An 18,117-nucleotide genomic window follows, 5' to 3' on the forward strand; every position below is an offset into this window, starting at 1 on the left:
GCGGCTCGACCAATGTCCAACCCGGCACGAAGTGCCTCGTTTTCCGTTCTGGCGCCAAGCGCCTCATCAACCCCGGGTAAAACCCGCAATGCTGACGTTCCGTCAGACTACGAGTCCGAGGAGGAGATGGAGGACTCAAATGTGTTGGACAAGTCTGGCACAGACTTCAAGGTGTCTTCGGAAACCTTGGAGTTTTTTCAAGAGCATTTTACTGCTTCCACCTCGAACGAAGTTCGACGCCAATGGCGTAGTCGTTTCGGGCGTCCACGGATTGACGTGGCTACCCCGCCGTTGATGGACAAGATGATTAAATCTCGTCTTCACCCTGCGACGAAGTCGCGTGACAAGGCCCTGTCTAAGCAACAGGCCTTGCTCCTTGACGCTGTGGGTCCTTTGACTCACGTGCTTGAAGAGGCACAAAAGGATACCCTGACCGCGGGGGAGGCCGTTGAGGCATGCAAGACTGCTCTGGCCTTTATCGGCAACGCCAATATGTACCTGAACAGAGACAGGCGAAGAAATGCAATCATGTGCATGAATCGGGATCTCGCCGACATGGCTGAGGATGATCCCATCTACAAGGCGTCTGCCCCTCAGTTGTTCGGAGAGGGCTTCTCCAAGAGAGCCAAAGAACGGAACGAGGAGATCAAGTGTCTCTCTCAAGCCTCCAGCTCCACTCGTGGCAAGTCTTCACCTGGCTTGTCTTTTCGTGGAGGCCGAACCGGTGCCCCTCGGGGAGGCCACTCGAGTCGGGGCAACTTCAACAACACCAGCCGTTTTCGACCCTACAACGGTCACGGCAATCAGTTCCGGTTCGGCGGCAACCGGAAACCACTCAACCAGAGCGACAGGAGCCGCGAGCCCAGCAAGTGAGCTCAGAGAATGCATCGCCTTTACCCCTTCCTCTAAAGGAAATAAAAGTTGCTCAACCTTATCCAATGTCCTCTGTTGTGAGTGCTCTGAAACAAATGTGTGTCAAAGACATGACGGAGACTGTTGTGTTTCAACGACCCCAAGTTGCGGGGAGAGTAGCAATGTTTGCAGAGAATTGGAAGGCAATAAGCTCAGACCAGTGGGTCTTGAACTGTATTCAAGGGTACAGGATTCAGTGGTTGCAGAGACCTTTTCAGGCTCACTCCCCACGAGAGATTGTGTTTCGAGAGGAAGAGAGAACAAAAATCTCTTCCGAGGTAATCTCGATGATCAACAAAGGGGCAATTTCAGAAGTTTCAATGCCCACAATAATGGGAGCGGAGCCCCCCAGCTTCATCTCTCAACTCTTTGCAGTCCCAAAGAAGGACGGAGCCATCAGGCCAATAATAAACCTCAAAGCCTTGAATCAATTCATAGAACCAGTCCATTTCAAAATGGAGGGAATTCACATGCTGAAAGACCTGCTTCGTCAGGGAGACTTCATGACAAAAGTCGATCTGAAGGATGCCTACTTCACGATCCCAATGGACTTGAACGATCGAAACTGTCTACGCTTTGTGTGGCAGAACAAACTCTACCAGTTCAATTGCCTGCCCTTCGGTCTGTCGTCAGCTCCGTGGGTCTTTACCAAGACCTCCAGAGCAGTAGTAGTCGTTCTGAGATCCCTCGGTCTGAGATTGATAATCTACATAGACGACATCTTGATCATGGCAGAAAGCCAAAGCAAAGCAATCGACCACACGGGCGGTCTGATTTTCCTTCTGCAAAATCTGGGATTCGTGGTGAACTTCCCGAAGTCGCAACTCACTCCAAGCAAGGAAGTAGAGTTTCTTGGTTTCACGATAAACTCAGAAACCATGACAATGAAACTCCCAGGCGAGAAATTGAAGAAAACTCGTGCAGAGGCAAGAAAGTTACATCAGGAGCCTCATCAATCAGCGATTGTGGTTTCTCGCCTTTTGGGCAAACTGAACCATGCAGCACAAGCAGTGCCGCAAGCTCCTCTGTTTTACAGAAACCTTCAAAACTGTCTCCAAGCCTCCTTGGAGGAGGGCTGTCAGGACTACAATCATCCGTGTCCGCTGACAAGAGAAGCCCTGAACGAGCTATCTTGGTGGATAAATCACCTATCAGAATGGAACGGTCGGAACCTTTTGTCTCCCAAACCAGACCTGGTGATAGAAACAGACGCGTCGACAATTGGTTGGGGTGCGGTGTGTCAGGGCAACCGCACGGGTGGACCTTGGACACACTCGGAAAGAGAGATGCACATCAATTGTCTCGAACTGCTGGCAGCATTTCTGGCTGTGAAAACCTTTGCGAAATCTCGCAAAAATGTTACAATACTCCTGAGAATGGACAACACAACAGCATTGACGTACATCAACAAGTACGGGGGAACCGTGTCAGCGACCCTGAACCATCTAACACGAGATCTGTGGTCATGGTGCATGGAGAGGCAGATAGTTCTGCAGGCGACCCACCTGGCAGGATCCAAGAATGTAGTCGCGGACGAGGAATCGCGGACGATGAAAGACAGATCAGACTGGATGCTTCATCCAAGAGTTTTTCAAGTAATCAACAAGATCATGGGCCCCCTGGACGTGGACCTGTTTGCATCTCGGCTGACTCACCAGCTTCCGCTATTTGCCAGCTGGCGGCCAGACCCCATGGCAATGGAAACGAATGCATTTTCTCTGGATTGGACCAGATATCACGGATATGTGAATCCGCCATGGAACCTGATCGGCAGAACCTTAGCCAAGGTCAAGGAGCAAGAAGCGCAGGTGATACTGGTTGCCCCGGTGTGGCCCAGTCAGCCATGGTACCCGCTTCTGCTGGAGCTGTTAATAGCAGAGCCACTCCTCCTACCGGAGATGGACAACCTCATCCAACCCACACACAGTGTGAACAGACCCGACATAAACCCTCGTCTAGCCGCGTGGAACATCTGCGGAAAAAGTTCACGAGCAATGAAGTTTCAACAGAGGCTTCAGACCTCCTCATCGCATCGTGGAGAGAGAAGTCTAGTAAGACGTATGATTCCTTGTTTAACAAATGGAGTAGCTGGTGTTCTGAACGGGACTCAGATCCCTTTTCAAGTGATGTCTCTGTCATAATCAACTTTCTGGCGTCTCTTTTCAAAGACGGCTACCAGTATAGATCTATCAATAACTACCGCTCTGCAATCTCATCTGCCCATGATAAAATTGATGGCTATGATGCTGGACAGCATCCCCTGGTTATAAGACTCCTAAAGGGAGTTTTCCACCAAAGACCCCCACAGCCCAGGTATAGTACCACTTGGGATGTTGCCCAGGTGTTGTCATATATTGTATCTTTGGGCAATAACAATGACTTATCACTGAGCAGTCTTGCTCACAAAACTGTCATGCTACTTGCGTTAACTCGACCATCCCGGTCGGTTGATTTAGCAAATCTTGATATTAAATTTCAACATTTCTCTCCAGAAGGCGTAACCTTTCAAACAGGTGCCCTCGCAAAACAGTCTCGACAATCGAGACCTCTGACTGAATTCTTCTTTGCTAAATTTCCGGATGAGGCTAAACTCTGCCCTGTCACAACCTTGATGGAATACGAACAAAGAACCAAGCCTCACCGCTCGGGTGAGACTCGCGTATTCCTTGCGACCATTCGGCCTCACAAGGCGGTGACCTCCTCTACGGTCGCACGGTGGCTTAAATCCTGCCTCTCACAAGCAGGTATTGATACATCTATCTTCAAGGCACACTCCACAAGGGGTGCATCTGCCTCGGCCGCTGCCGACTCCGGCGTCACAACAAATGAAATCCTGAAAGCAGCTGACTGGAGTAGTCAGTCTGTCTTCCAGAAATTTTACTATAAGCCTCAACATGATATCTCATTTGCCAATGCGGTCCTATCCCGCCAAAGACGCTGTCAACCACTGACAGTAAAGCTACAAAATCACGTTGATATGGAGACAGAGCATTCTGAAATATAATTGCAGAATGGCTCAGACCACGCAGTGGTTGCCAGCTATTCTGGATTATATGAAGAATGCGATGTCGAACATATCAACGTCCCACCCGTGCCCGCCCTTATGTTCTCCAACGCTCGCAATACAAAAGGCCAACTGGCTGAAGGGTAACACGGGCTATTTTATACAAGCATGCGCATGAAAACGCACAAAAACAAAATAAAACATAAATTATAATTATTCACTACAAAAAAGCTGTCACATGCTAGGAAACTAGGCCAAACACGTTGATATGTTCGACATCGCATTCTTCATATAATCCAGAATAGCTGGCAACCACTGCGTGGTCTGAGCCATTCTGCAATTGTTGCACATTTGTATTCATCATTATCCTGCTTATGCATGTATTAGTAAGTTATAATAATTATACTAGTAATCGTTACTCACTGACGTTAGTGGCGGACAAAACGGATAACTAATAATTTTACTTACTTGTAAACTTACTTATACCTCTCTTTTTTTAATAAAAAAAACCTAGAATTTTAAAGTGCGCACTCATTACCACGATTACTCGGCCGGCCGGACACAAAAGGCAGGGAATGTCAAGAGTTTTCCATTGAATAACGTTTTCTTGTGACGGTTATCATTAATTTTGGAATTATAATTAAATTATAAGACGAGTTAGTAAGTAATAAGTATGTAAGTCAATAGTACGAGTACTCATACGAGTCCAGTGGTGGGCCAGCGGCGCTACACTGCGACTCACTCAACCAGCCAGCTGGCCAGCAAAGCGGACGAAGTGTAGCGTGCGTAGACTACAAAACGTAGGAGGTCGCAGCGTGTAGCTCTGAAAATGAGAGCTGCAGCCGAGGCTGGAAACGCTGTAGCCGCCAGTCGAACTCAAGTGCAAGCTGCGCAGGCAGTGTGGCGGGTGTTCGGTGAGCCAGTCAAGTCACGCTCGCGCCAGTCCCAGAGTCTGTCGGTACTGCTAGTGCTCTGTTTGGCTCTGCAAGTGCTGGGCATGGCGGGCTGCGGGGCAGGCGCCGCCCGACTCAACTACGACCCGAGCTGGAGGAAGATCCAGTTTTCCGGGCGCACCTGGGTGGTGAAGGACTCCGGCGCGGGGTTCTGGGGCCCCGGACCCAACCGGTGGTCATCGTCTAGTGACAACGTGTGGGTGGACGGGCAGGGCCATCTACACATGAAGGTGACCAATGCGAGTGGTCAGTGGTACGCTGCTGAAGTCATAACGGCCGAGTCGCTCGGCTTTGGCAGGTACGAATGGGAAATCGGTAGCGCGCAGCCGGACAACCCGTGGGAACCCAACGCTGTGCTCGGTCTGTTCACGTGGTCGGACGAGCCAGCCTATACACACCGCGAGATTGACGTAGAGGTGGCGAAATGGAGCGATCCAAACCGCTCATCCAACTCGCAGTTTGTGGTGCAGCCGCACGGCCGCAGTGAACATCTGAAGCGCTTTCGTACGGCACCCGTCAGCGGCGCCCGTCACTCGTTTACGTGGCGGCCCGACCGGGTTGACTTCCTCTCGACCTGGGACGCCGGCCGCGGCCACATCACGTGGTCGTTTGCGAACGGCACCGGGCGGCAAGTGCCACAGGCCGGCGGGGAGAACGCACGCATCAACCTGTGGCTCACGCCCAACTCCACCGTCGGGCCGCAGACCGGGCAAGAAATCGAGGTGGTGGTGGTGCGCTTCGCGTTCACGTCGCTTGCACAACTCGAGAACAACACAGCGGCGAGTACGTCTGCAGCCGGTACTGGTTCGATACCGGCGACGCCAGCCACCCATGGCTCGCAACCTTCCACGCCGGCCGCGACGCGCAACGGTGACGGAGAAACAACATCGCGCGGCAGTGCTGCGAACATCAAGCCTTCAGCATCGATGTGGAGCAACACGGCGTTCCTGGCCGCAATTGCTGCAATGGTCCTTCTACTACAGTAGCTCTATAGCCCTAGCACTGCGAACACTGAGCTAGGAACTGGTTCCAAGCGCAAACTGGACTCATGCGACCGGATTTCATCGAGCAGTACTTTAGATCTAGGTTCACAGACAGAAGAACGAACAGTTGTTTTTCGCAACTCTTGAGTTTCACGAACCGAGTCGATCGTCAGACGAAAATAGATTCTAGATTCTAGTGTTGAACACAACAGCGTGCAGTCGCTAGTTGAAATAATGTTCATCCCGCGCCAAGTGCTATCCCATCTGGCCGGGCCACATGAAAAGCCGGTGCTGCGGCCCTGGATCGAGTGGATTTCAAACATGTCCATATTTGGACCGGCATGTACAGTCAACAGTGCGTATAACGACACTCGGCGGGGCATCAGAAAAGTGTCCTTATTCGCCAAGTTTACTTATGATGTACTCTAAAGCGACAAACCTTCGCGGCGCGCAAATTTAGCGTTTTCTTAAATTGGGCTGGTTCACGGTGAGAAACTTTTGCGATTGTACCTCTTCAGTCGGATCTTGTATGGTCTCCAATCAATGTACGGAGAGGTTTGCGGCGATTTATATTCGCGAATGTGTGATGGTCGCGAAAATAGCGAAATTTAATCTCCAGCGAAAGTTTCTCACTTTACAGTATTACAGTTAGATGGGACTTTGCTCTGGGCATGGAAATTCTGTCGTTATTCACAAATTGACGGTATATCCGCAGTCGTCATTAGCGAAGTTAACTGTGCATGTACATGACTTGGAGTAGTAAAATACCGGTATTTTACTACTCCCTGATTGCTACACTGCAGATCCCACACACTGCAGATACTGTACGAGTCGACGTAGAACAAATGACAGTATGAGAGCTATGTTCCCTGAACCCCATGAACTGACGCTGTATTTGCATGAAAAGCGCCGACAAAAGGCATACCCACTGGATCATGCACACGTCCATCGCAGCTCGGGATACGCGCACAGGACCAGCACACGCATGGTTATACACTCTCGGTGTTCAAGCATGCAAGCAAGCTGGGCCGGCATGAGAAACATTATCATGACAGAATTACGCGCGTGTGCTAAGTTAGAATCCGAAAACTATTCGTGCAGCCGCATTGCCATGTGTGAGATGCACCTAAATAATTATGGCCAATACGCATAGAAAATCGGCAAACTTCAGAGGGTTAGGAAAATTACAAATAACACGCTTCGAAGTACCGGTATGTGGATACTAAAGCTTGATAGATTTCTCGTTGTTGATGTGTAGTGTATGAACTGGTTGTCACGGCGACACGCTGATATCAACGTGGCATTAAATTATTGCAAACAGGTGCGTGCACAGCAATATGCACCCACACACATACACATACAAATACACACACACACACAAGACCCTCGCAAACACGCACGTGCAAAACACACACACACACACACACACACACGCTATATTGCGCTGCAGAGAATACAGCGAGCGAAGGCAACACATTTAGAAAGCTGTGGCGGTTGCAAGCCTAATTAGAGCGGCATTAGCGACGTCACTATCGAAGCAAGTCATTGCAGTGGCTGCAGGGACTGCATAGTTACAGAGAACAACAACAACGTGCAGATCTTCATCACACAGTGCTGCTATGACACACTCACTACCCAGGCTAGAGTTGCCATGGTCACACAGCAGACACTAGCGTACTCACGCCGTCCGTCCTGCACAGATGGGCCAGGCCAGGCCGGCACTGCTCCGCTAGCTAGCAGCTGGTGGTGGAGTGCGCCGCCGGTGCGAGATCTCCACCGCCCGCCGTCGCGTCGTGAAACCTGGGGCTGACAAAGTAGGCTGCCGCGGCGCGGCGCTCACTGCCAGAGCCAGCGTCCGGGCGACGAGGGGTGCTTGGAGGCGGCGCCGGGACATGGACAGCAGAAGACAGCGGAGACGTGTGTTTGGCGGATAGCGGACGATCTAAACCAGCATCCACTCCGGTGCTGGGAGTAGCAGTCGGACAGAACTGCAGCATTGGCTGTGGAACAAATTGCTGGGACGTTGTCTGCGGGATGTACTCATTCACCGAGTCAACGGTGGACTGTTTCAGTAAGCTTCGTACCTCAAATTCACTGTAGCACTGACGCAAGCTGTCCGGCGACGTCTTGTCATGAACGCTGAGCTGGCGTCCCGGCTGAAAGCGGGTCATGCTCAGCAGGTCACGCGTGAAGCGAATCCCTCTGCTAGTCAGGCTGTCGTGTTCCAGTGCCGTGCTGCTGGCCAGCGGAGACATCTCCGTGATCGACTTGGCCACTGCGTCTTCGGAGACCGGCGATTCGCCACCCAGCATCGCTTCCACAGTCCGACAGTTGCCCGCCGCCATCAAGTCGAAGCCCATTGGCATCGTCGACGTGACCGAGTTGAATCCCGACAGCATGAGCACGCTGGGTTCCGGCGACGTCGATGAGCTCATCAGGTTGTTGCCGTCATCGTGAGCATCCAGGGTGCAGTCAGTGTCCCCCTGTGAGCCCAGGTCGTTGACCTCCACCTCCACGACAGGAGTCATCTGGCTGTCCGCACTGCTGCACGAGTAGTGACGTTTGTTGTGGCCGCTGCTGCCCCAGCGGCCGCCGCCCAGGTGATCGACGGTGAGGTGTTCCAGGGGCGGCCGATGTGGCGAGATGTCGTGTGACTCATCATCGACAATGCCGAGTGCCTGCTGCTCCGTGCCGCGGCTGGCACCACTGGACCTCCGCCGGCTGACTATGATCCTGTCCGGAGCAGCCACATCGCCACCGCCGTTGCTTGCGGTGGCGACGTGGTGGAAGAGCGGCTCACCGCTGGCGTTGTCCTTGAAGTCGCTGAAGATACTGACGTCCTCGCCGCAGCTGCTGGCGTCGCCACAGATGTCGTCGTTGCCGTTGCCCGCAAAGCAGCTGGTGCTGTTGCTGGCGGAGCCGGTGACCCGGTGGTGGCCCGACGATCGCACGCTGCCCTGCGGCGGCCTGACGACGAAGGACGAGGGCGCGTGCGAGTGCGAGCTCGTGTCCGAGGCGCACATGCCAGAGGATGCTGCCCGTGCGCGGCTCGACGACGGCACGGAGCTGCAGCTGTGCAGGTGCGGCGTTGTGGCCGACACGCTGGAGTTGCGACGTCGAGAGTAGGAGAGCGTAGAGTGCACAGAGAGTGTCTTGTACGTCTTGCGGAGGATCACGCGCACCTCGTCCGATGCCAGCGTGTTGAAGTAGAAGATGACGGCGCCCTGCACAGTGGACAGCAGCGCGAACACGTACTGCAGCGCCAGGCTGTCGATGAACGCCGCCAGCGTTCCCAGCAGCCAGGTCGTGCCCATGATGGTGGAGAGGAAGACCACCAGGTTCAGCAGGAACATGAACCTGTTCAGTTGCGGCTTGCTGTCCATGCTGCGACGCTTGGCGTCCGACTGGGCCACGCGGAACGTCACGATGATCTGCACCACGCCGTTGTAGAGTACCATGGCGATGAGCGGGCCCAGAAAGCCGCCGTAGTACGCCGCGTCCGTGGCCAGGAAGCAGAAGCCGCTGCCGCTGTACGCGCTCATCCCCGTGGTCCAGGCCGTAACCGTGACGATCGCCATGGGCACCAGGGTCGACAGCGCGGCGGCTTTGGTGAAGAATTTCTCGGACACCGACTGGAACACCACGACCAGCTGCCGGTAGAGCAGCGTGGCCTGCAGCAGTAACCACGTGAACGTGGCCAGCAGGAAATAGTGCAGCAGCACGCCGACAGTGCGACACGCGCGCCCGTCGAGGCCGGCGAATCCGGCCACGATGAACAGCAGCATGACGGCGAGCAGCGAGAACGACAGGCAGACGGTCATGCGCTGGCGCAGACGCTGACGCAGCTCCCGGAAAACCAGTATGCTGGTGATGGTGATGAGCAAACAGACGACGGACAGCGAGCAGCCGACCAGCGAGATGATGCTGAGCGCCCTGGCGTGGTGATCGCCCTGCGCCGACAACGACTGCGCGTCCGCACCACGCTTCGACGGCGGCCGCAGCATCAGGGCGAAGCTCGTCAGGTGGTTGCAACGGCACTGGACAGCCACGGGAGTACCGACGCTGCTGTTGCGCAAGACCCGCGAGCAGCCGTCCGTGCTCCACTGCAGCGACGTAGTGTTCCAGTAGGTACAGGTCAGATAGTGCAGGTGGAATGCCGTGCTCAGTCCGGCCTCAATGCTCTCCAGCGGGAATGTCATGATCACCTGGGACGAGTTCAGCTGCAGCTTCTCCGCGGTGCCAGCCTTGGCCGAGATCACCGGGGACACGATAGACTCGTTGCTCCCCGCATCGACCGGGAAGATGGCGTTGGAGCGGGCGTACACGACAAAGTTTGCCTTAGCGCGTCGGCAGGAGTAGGCATTGTCGCGCTGGCTCTCTCGCGCACCGGCTTTGTGTAAGGCTTCGTGCGGCATGCGAAACGATATACCGGCACCGCTGCTACCGCTGTTGCCTCCGCTGTCCCTGTCACCGTGTCCTGCACCGATGGTGATGTTGAGCCTGGTGAAGTCGAGTGCGGAAGCGTTGCGGCCAGAAGACCGCTGTCTGGTGTTGAGCTGCAGTTCGTAGTCGCTGCTCGTGTGCGGACAGATACTAGCCAAGAGAGCACTGCCAGACGCACTCACTAGCTTCTCGTTGTCATCGCACAGAGGTAGCGACTCCACAAACGTCTCCGCAGCTCGGTGGATATCACTACCGACGCTGCCCACGTCGTCAGCAGTGGTCGTTCTTCGGCGACGACCATTCGTCGCCGCGGTGACGGGGGCCCGCGCTGCCAGCACGCTGGAGACCGAAATGCTGCCGACGATGTTGACGAACGACGACGTCACCCGGCCGACTTCCGTGGAGTTGTGCGTCTGCAGAGCCGAGAACACGTCTGCAGAGCTGCTGGCCAGTGCGTCTACTATATCGGCCGTCAGAAACACTTCGTCACCGTCCAGGTCGGTTGCGTTCGCTGTCAATTCCTCGGTGGCTGTTGCGAGGGTTCCAATCGAGTACATACTGTACATCATGCTCTTCAGCATCGTATCCGCAAGTCGCGCAATCTTGTTGAGCTTGCGAGTGCGTGCGCTCAGGAACGGGCACGCGGCGGTCTGAGCGGCGTCCCAGCTGCTGTGTCGTCGCTTGTCGGTCGACGACACAGCTAGGAGACACTCTCGACTTGCCAGACCCACTTCCTCGTCGTCGACGGTCACCGGGCATAGCACTCGTCTGGTCTCTCCGGCCGGCGTGGCCGGCCACAGGAACAAGCCGCGCGACGTGTTCGCATACTGCTGCGGGCACACTGCTACCCCGTCGGCCGGGTACTGTCCGCACTCGGCTGGCGATCCAGACCAGGTACCGTCGCGCTGGCACACGCGGTGGTGCTGCCCACGACGCAGCACCGTCCCCGTCGGACACTGCGTCTGCGTGCGGTTCATATACCATGTACCCTGCTGCGAAACCATGAGGACAGTTGGCGGGAGGACAACGTCGGGGCAGACAATCAGCCGCTCACAGTAGACCCCGGCAAAGCCTCGCACGCACCGACAGCCGAGTTGCGGATGGCAGCTAGTGGCGTTCTGGCAGGCGCACTTGTTGAGGCAGTTGACACCCCAGGTGCCTGGACTGCATGTAGCTTCGCAGCGCGGCCCGGTGAACCCTGATGCACATGTGCAGGTGCTGGTGCCGTTGTGGCAAGTGCCGCCGTGAGCGCACAGGCAGTAGTCTTGGCACGTCTCGCCCGAGTAGCCGAGGGCACATCGATTGCACTTGGCCCCGGTGAACGCCGCCTCGCACTCGCACCGACCAGTCACCCGATTGCAGGCAGCGCCGTTCCGGCAATCGCATGCCTGGCCGCAGTCCTGGCCCCAGCGATCGGCACTGCATCGCCGCTGGCAACGTTTGCCTTGGTAACCGGGCGGACACCGGCACTTTCCCGGCTGGCTGCTCGGACACACTCCACCGTTGTCACAGGGGCAGTGGTGTTGACATCGCTCACCGGAGTAGTCCGGGGCGCACTGGCTGCAGTTAGCGCCGGCAAACTGCTTAGGACACTGGCAGGTGCCCGTGCGTGGGTCGCAGCCGGCGCTGTTCGAGCACTGACACGCCCTCGCGCAGCCCTCGCCCCACGTCAGCGCCGGGCACGCGCTCTGGCATCGATCGCCGTGGAAACCGGCGGAGCACGAGCACGCGCCGTCGGTGGCGTTGCACGCCGCTCCGTTGCGGCACTCGCACTTCTTCACGCAGCCCACTCCGTAGTGACTGGGGTCGCATGGCGTGCTGCAGTTGTGCCCGCTGATGCCCGGCTTGTCGCAGAGGCACGCGCCCGTAGCGCCCTCGCACGCCACGCCGTGGGGACATCGGCATGGGAACGCGCACGCCGGCCCCCAGCGCTTGGTCGGCGGGCACGGCGTCTTGCAGTCGTAGTCACGGTAACCGGCCGCACAGCACGACTTCTCGCACGCCTCCCCCGTGTAGCCTGGCCTACAGAAGCAGTGGTAGCCGTTGGCGTTGTTGCGCAGCGCCACCACCCAGCTGTGGCCCGAGTAGAAAGTGCAGCGCATGGCGCCAAACGTGCCGTAGTCGCAGCCCCGTAGAATGACGTTGTCGATGCGGAACCGCGACCAGGAGACGAAGGTCTGGTAGTGAGTGACGGACGTCGACCGTATAGCGACGGAGGAGAGGTCGAACTCGGCTCTTCGCCAAATGGCAGTGCCACCGGGTAGATACTTTCCGTTGACTGTCGTGCCGTCTATGATCATCGTCAACGTGTTGTTCTGCGTGGGGTTGATCCAAGACACGGAGCACTCGATCTTGCATGCCTTGCCCTGAGGACCGCGCGGAAACCGCAGCTCCCCTCCCGCTGCCGTGCCAACGGGTGTCAGGTAATAGCCCGTCTGCGACGTGGAGTAGTCGCCAACTTCGTCCGCCGTGTCACGACTACCCCTGCGCATGGCAGTGCCGACGCCCAGCCCCATACCGCAGGAGTGGCCCTCGTCAAACGTGCAGTAGAACAGATCACTGCTAATGGTGTTGCTCGAGGAGCAGCGCGGCGTCGTCTGTCCCGCGCCGTAGGCATAGCGCGGGCAGAAGCAGGAGCGCTGGCCGCCGTGAGACATCTCCTTGCCGCCAGGACTGCACGGGTCGTTGGGCCGCGATGTCTCCGGGGTGGCACGGTGGAGAGCCAGCAACGACGGCGGACAGTCGGCACCCAGCAAGCGAATGTCGTCCACGTACACCGTACACTGCCGCGAGGCGTTTGTGGCGAGTACATAATGGTAAGGAGACACGGGCACGTCCCCCTGAGCTGTACGGCCAACGTGTACGCGGTACCGAGACCACGTGCCGCGTGTCGAGTTCGGCAGCGCGACGGGTACGCGAGCGGATACGTTGAACCTGTCCACGACGCTGACCTCGAGACAATCACTGTCGCCGCTTAGCCAATACTCTAGCCAGCATGCGGACGACGCGTTCTTGATGGCTCCCGATGCCGCAGCTGACGCCGATGTATTTGCCGCCGGGGCAGTTGAGACCGGTGGTGGTGGTGATGTATGCCGCTCGTCGATTTCAATCGACGTTAGATTCGCCCCATCACCACCGCCGCGCAGCTCCACAAAGCCGCCGTACGGGTGTTGCCGCGAGTCCGTCATGGCAACCGTCGTCGTCGCTATGGTGATACGCGGGTTGTTGAAGAGCGTGCAGTGCTGTGTCCCCTCGCCCTGGTCAAAGTCGCACCAGAGGCGCTGCCAGCGTTCGCCACATTCCAGCGGCGGCTGACTCCATACGCCTGCGCTGCACTGAACGGTCGTGCTCTTCGCCAGCCACAGCGGTTCGTACGGCGGCTTGCATCGGCCCGTGTACTCGCCGGCACTGCCCGTGTACAGCGTCGTGTCCGTCTCCATGCGACAGCGGTCCACCCACGGGCACGTGGCCAGGTTGCCCAGCACCGCCGTCGTCTTGTGCTGCACGGCTAGAGTCAGCAACAGCAGGCATACGGCCGCCGGTACCTCCACACTGGAGAATCCACGCCACACAATCATGTTTTCCTACTCGTATCAAGCGTCACTTCAACAGACTGTGTTTGCTCCTGGCCAAGAGACAACTGGCGTATGCTCGGTGGTCCAGGTTAGGATAGTACTGCCACGATCTCCGGCAACGTCATTTGCTCTGCAACGTCAGACTAACGGCATACACGTGCATCCACTGCTATCGCCGCGGCTTAGACGGACCTGTTGTCACGTCCGGGAAACGCAGCGAGGCAGCGCCGACAAGTCCCGCTGTTACGCCGGGCATGCAAGTGTGACTGCTATATGGGAACGGCTGCTCAGTTGCAAAAAAATGCGAGCCACACTGTACAACTACCGGTGGTACTGCTGCTGCTGCCGCTGCTAAGTATCAACACTAATTCAGCTACACACACAGGTTCTTCAATACTACTTCAAGTACAATACACTGGAGATGTATTTATTTATTTATTTGCTGCACTGCATGCAGACAGTCTTTGCGTTTGTCTCTCGCGCCACCCGACCAGCCTGGCGAACTCTCACTCACAACATTGCAGACAGCAGCAGGCGGGCTCGGCGTGCTCCCTCGCACAAGGGATCCCGTAGATCCGCTGATGAACAGAGCATGCACCAAATGAGGTCCACAGGTGTCAGAATGACCCCCTCCGGAGCTCTACCTCTGGCCTCACTTCCACACTCCAAGCTCTCGGCTGTCAGATTTTTGCGGCTGTTCAAACCACTAAGGACCTCATCTGCAAAACTGTCTCCGAAACCACTAATGCTTCAACACACCTTCAAGCTACAGCCTTCAAACGTTGTCGCTGAAGCTTGGTTCTACATTTCTGGTGATTATTACGAAGGCGGTTTGCCAGGCTCGAAGAACATTGCAGGCTATTCGGATGACAAGTACGGCAGAAACAACGTATTTTTTGGCAGGAACCGTTGCCGTACAGAACCGGTTATGTCATTACTTTGCAGGAAGAACGAAATGACACGTGGTGCCTTTTCTGCTTTTGTACGAATCGACCGAAAAGGGGTTTCGGAGCCACGCTACTGCCTGCCCAACTGTCCTGATAATGCCTATTTATTAGCAAGAGTCTCTTCCTATTAGACATCAAGAGTACATGATGATTGTACTCTTGCCAACATGGGACTTGATTACTAGCAAGAGTTCATAACCTCTGGGGTTATGGGAGTCAATAACCCCGGAGGGCCAGAGGTTATGAACTCTTGCTAGTTAAGTACTTTAGTAGAGATATCTCGCATGTCCATGTAGGGGCATTTTACTGCAATGTAGGGGGAGCATCGGTGGGGGGGGGGGGGGGGGGGTCGATGTTGTTGTTGTTGTTGACATTTTATTTTTGTATCGCAGACCAAACGGGCAATGGCGCCCAATATTATGATGGCGATAACGTGACGGACAAAAGCCAAGGATACAACAAGCAAGCCTCCACGAAAGAGAGAATGTCAATCATCAAGAGTATAAAACCCCCCAGGGAGGTATGTACTCTTGCTATTATATCGATTACATAAAGAACCGGTCATTGTGCCTCTGGTGACTCTTCTTTTACGGTGTAAACTGCTAAAAATTCAGATAATTATTAAAAGAGTAAAAAGTCAAGTAAACTTCAAACTGAAGTGAAAGCTTTTAAAGGCAGCCTAGCCTGCCCACATGGTTCAGGCCTGGGGGTTATGTACTCTTGCTGTCGTATACGACTCCAGTACATGACGTACTGTACTCCCTGAGTTTTAAAAAACATAGGCAACCTTGCTCCGTTCTGACCAGGGAGTACAAATGGTATTGTACTACTCCCTGGTTCTGACCACAGCAGCCCAGGGAGTCGTCAAATACCAGCATGATGGTAGTGAAAAGACAAACGTTCGCTTCAGAAGAACTACAAAAAACATACAGGAAGTTAATTGGTTGCCTCCCCAGCCCCCCCCCCCCCCTGGAGTTCTCGCCTTTTCCCGCCGTCCTGACTTTATTTTTATTATTCTTCGGAATTAATTGGTTGCCTCCCCAGCCCGCCCCCCCCCCCCCCCCTGGAGTTCTCGCCTTTTCCCGCCGTCCTGACTTTATTTTTATTATTCTTCGGAAAACATGAATTGAGGTAAATATTATGACGTCATGCTAGACTAATGAGTAATGACTATGTGGAAGCAAGAGTACATAACCCGGTTATGTACTCTTGGTGGAAGGTATAAACATAAGGTGGTAACACTGCATACTGTACCAGTGTAATGAGAGTTCACATGATAACAGTAGCAATTCATCATGTATTGTGTTTCAAGTCTGTGTTCGAAACTTCATGACAGTTTCTCCAACTGCAAGAATCGTGCAATAATTATTGTAGGGAGAGTCGGCTACAGCTTGACTGACGGATGAAGACGACTGAAGAGCTGCAGACTTGAGTCAATGACTGACTCACGACTGCCCATATAGAACGGATGGATAATGGAAACGGCGAGAAAAGCGCGAGCCCCAGTGGGAGAGCAACCAACTTCCTTATAAAATTATCGCCCAGGTCGCCACCACTAGTATAATTATACTACTTGTAGTGGTCTTTTGGATAAATCACTGGGCAGAAGACATGGACGAGAAGAAGAAGTCCCGTTAGTGCGTTATTGTTGCCATCGGTCCCTTGGTGTTCATCCTAAAACGGTTTGACTGTACATGTTACGTAGTCCAAACATGTTCTTGGTTGACAGCATGTAACATTCTCTTTTTTCTTTTTGAGTATTTGCAGTCTGTGTTTTCTGTGTTTTTCTCTCTTTCGTGGAGGCTTGCTTGTTGTATCCTTGGCTCTCGGCCGTTACTTTATCGCCATCATAATATTGGGCACCATTGCCCGTTTGGTCGGCGATACAAAATAAAATTTCAACAACAACAACAACAACAAGTTAAAATAGCTACTACATGTACCAAGAGTCCATAATTATGCACTCTTTTGTTTCAGTACTCTGTCAGTTTTGTGCCTAGTTATTGCACTTTCTGACTGTATATAGTATCATGTTACAGTGATGGAGAGTTACTCTTAACTCGTATCCATATGTCTTTTCTCTTCCACATTTATTTATGGCTCAACATCCGAGTTTCTTTTGTATTTGTATTTTATTATATTTAAGGATTTCCCAAAGGCTTTGGGCCTGTCGAGGGGATCTCCTGCAGGAAGAATGAAATGACAACTTTCGCTAATACAGTACTTGGAAGTATTTTTTTTTTACTATCAAGAAGACATCCAGGAGCGATCACAGAATAGAAAATCTGTCGTCCACATGTATCAAAGGAGGCGAAATCGCCTGTTTGTGGTGCGACGTTAAATAAACTTCTACAACAACAACAACAGAATACACAACTGACGTTAACGGTTAGGAGAAGTCTATATAAAAAAACTCCTCTAGAATAAAGAGGGTGAGAACTTGGGCCGGGTCTAAGACCCATACACCGGTTCAGATGGTCTCAACGGACCGGGGCTCTACCAACCGTGGATGATTGTAAAAAGGTCACTGTTTCCGGACATGGTGTCCTCCACCTTGTTACATGCTGTCAAGCAACAACATGTTTGAACAAAAACAAGCGGTTTATCTACATGTATGTAACGTAGTGTAGAGTCATACCAATGCAGGGGTCTAAACATCTATCAGTACCGTAATTTCCGGAGTATAGTGCGCACTTTAGATGTGCTATTTTAGGCCCCAAATCGCAGATGCGCACTATGCTCCGAATATGAAATGCATGTACCGTAAAGTACCGCCAGAGCGCCCCGTCTCGCGAGAGCGCCCCACCTCCACCACCTATTGATTTTACAGCCAGAGAAAGGAAAATCGTATGGCAGAGTGCAACGAAGTGTGTACGATTTGAGAATCTTAGTGTACTAAGGTCACACTTGGCAGGTTTTTGTGTGGATCTAGCTTGAAGGTGCGGATTGACTCCAAAACGTGCAATATGTGTACAAGGTTCATGTCGTATGACCTACAGACAGCAGACCGCCTCCACAATACGACCACGACAGGATGAGATGGTGGGGCGCTCTGGCGGTACTTTACATGTACTTCAATGAACGCACCCGGTACCCCCAATGAAGATCGGGGGTACGCGTTATACAAAGGTGCGCACTATACTGTACTCCAAAAACGATACGGTACCAGAAGGACCAGCTTGATGGGCAGTCACCAGATGAGGCGAGGTAGATCATCACAAGGTACCATTTTGGCCCGGTCCTGCGGGTCGAGCGACCATGCAGTTCATCGGCGCAGTCCTGTGGAACCAGCTCCCGCCT

The 18,117-nt window shown here is 54.1% G+C and overlaps 2 protein-coding genes across 2 annotated transcripts; one reads left to right on the forward strand and one right to left on the reverse strand.

Moving 5' to 3' along the window:
• Window positions 1-1,367: 1,367 nt before the first annotated feature.
• Window positions 1,368-3,053, forward strand: LOC135820128 (uncharacterized). Its single transcript, XM_065333437.1, has one exon. The coding sequence runs from the start codon at window positions 1,368-1,370 to the stop codon at window positions 3,051-3,053; it is 1,686 nt and encodes a 561-aa protein (XP_065189509.1).
• A 3,817-nt stretch (window positions 3,054-6,870) lies between these two features.
• LOC135819715 (uncharacterized) lies at window positions 6,871-14,517 on the reverse strand. The gene has a single exon (XM_065332969.1). It carries the CDS (start codon window positions 13,871-13,873, stop codon window positions 7,586-7,588), a length of 6,288 nt encoding a protein of 2,095 aa, XP_065189041.1. The 5' UTR covers window positions 13,874-14,517; the 3' UTR covers window positions 6,871-7,585.
• Between the last annotated feature and the right edge of the window lie 3,600 nt (window positions 14,518-18,117).

Source organism: Sycon ciliatum, chromosome 6, assembly GCF_964019385.1.
Source record: "Sycon ciliatum chromosome 6, ocSycCili1.1, whole genome shotgun sequence".
Lineage (NCBI taxonomy): Eukaryota > Metazoa > Porifera > Calcarea > Leucosolenida > Sycettidae > Sycon > Sycon ciliatum.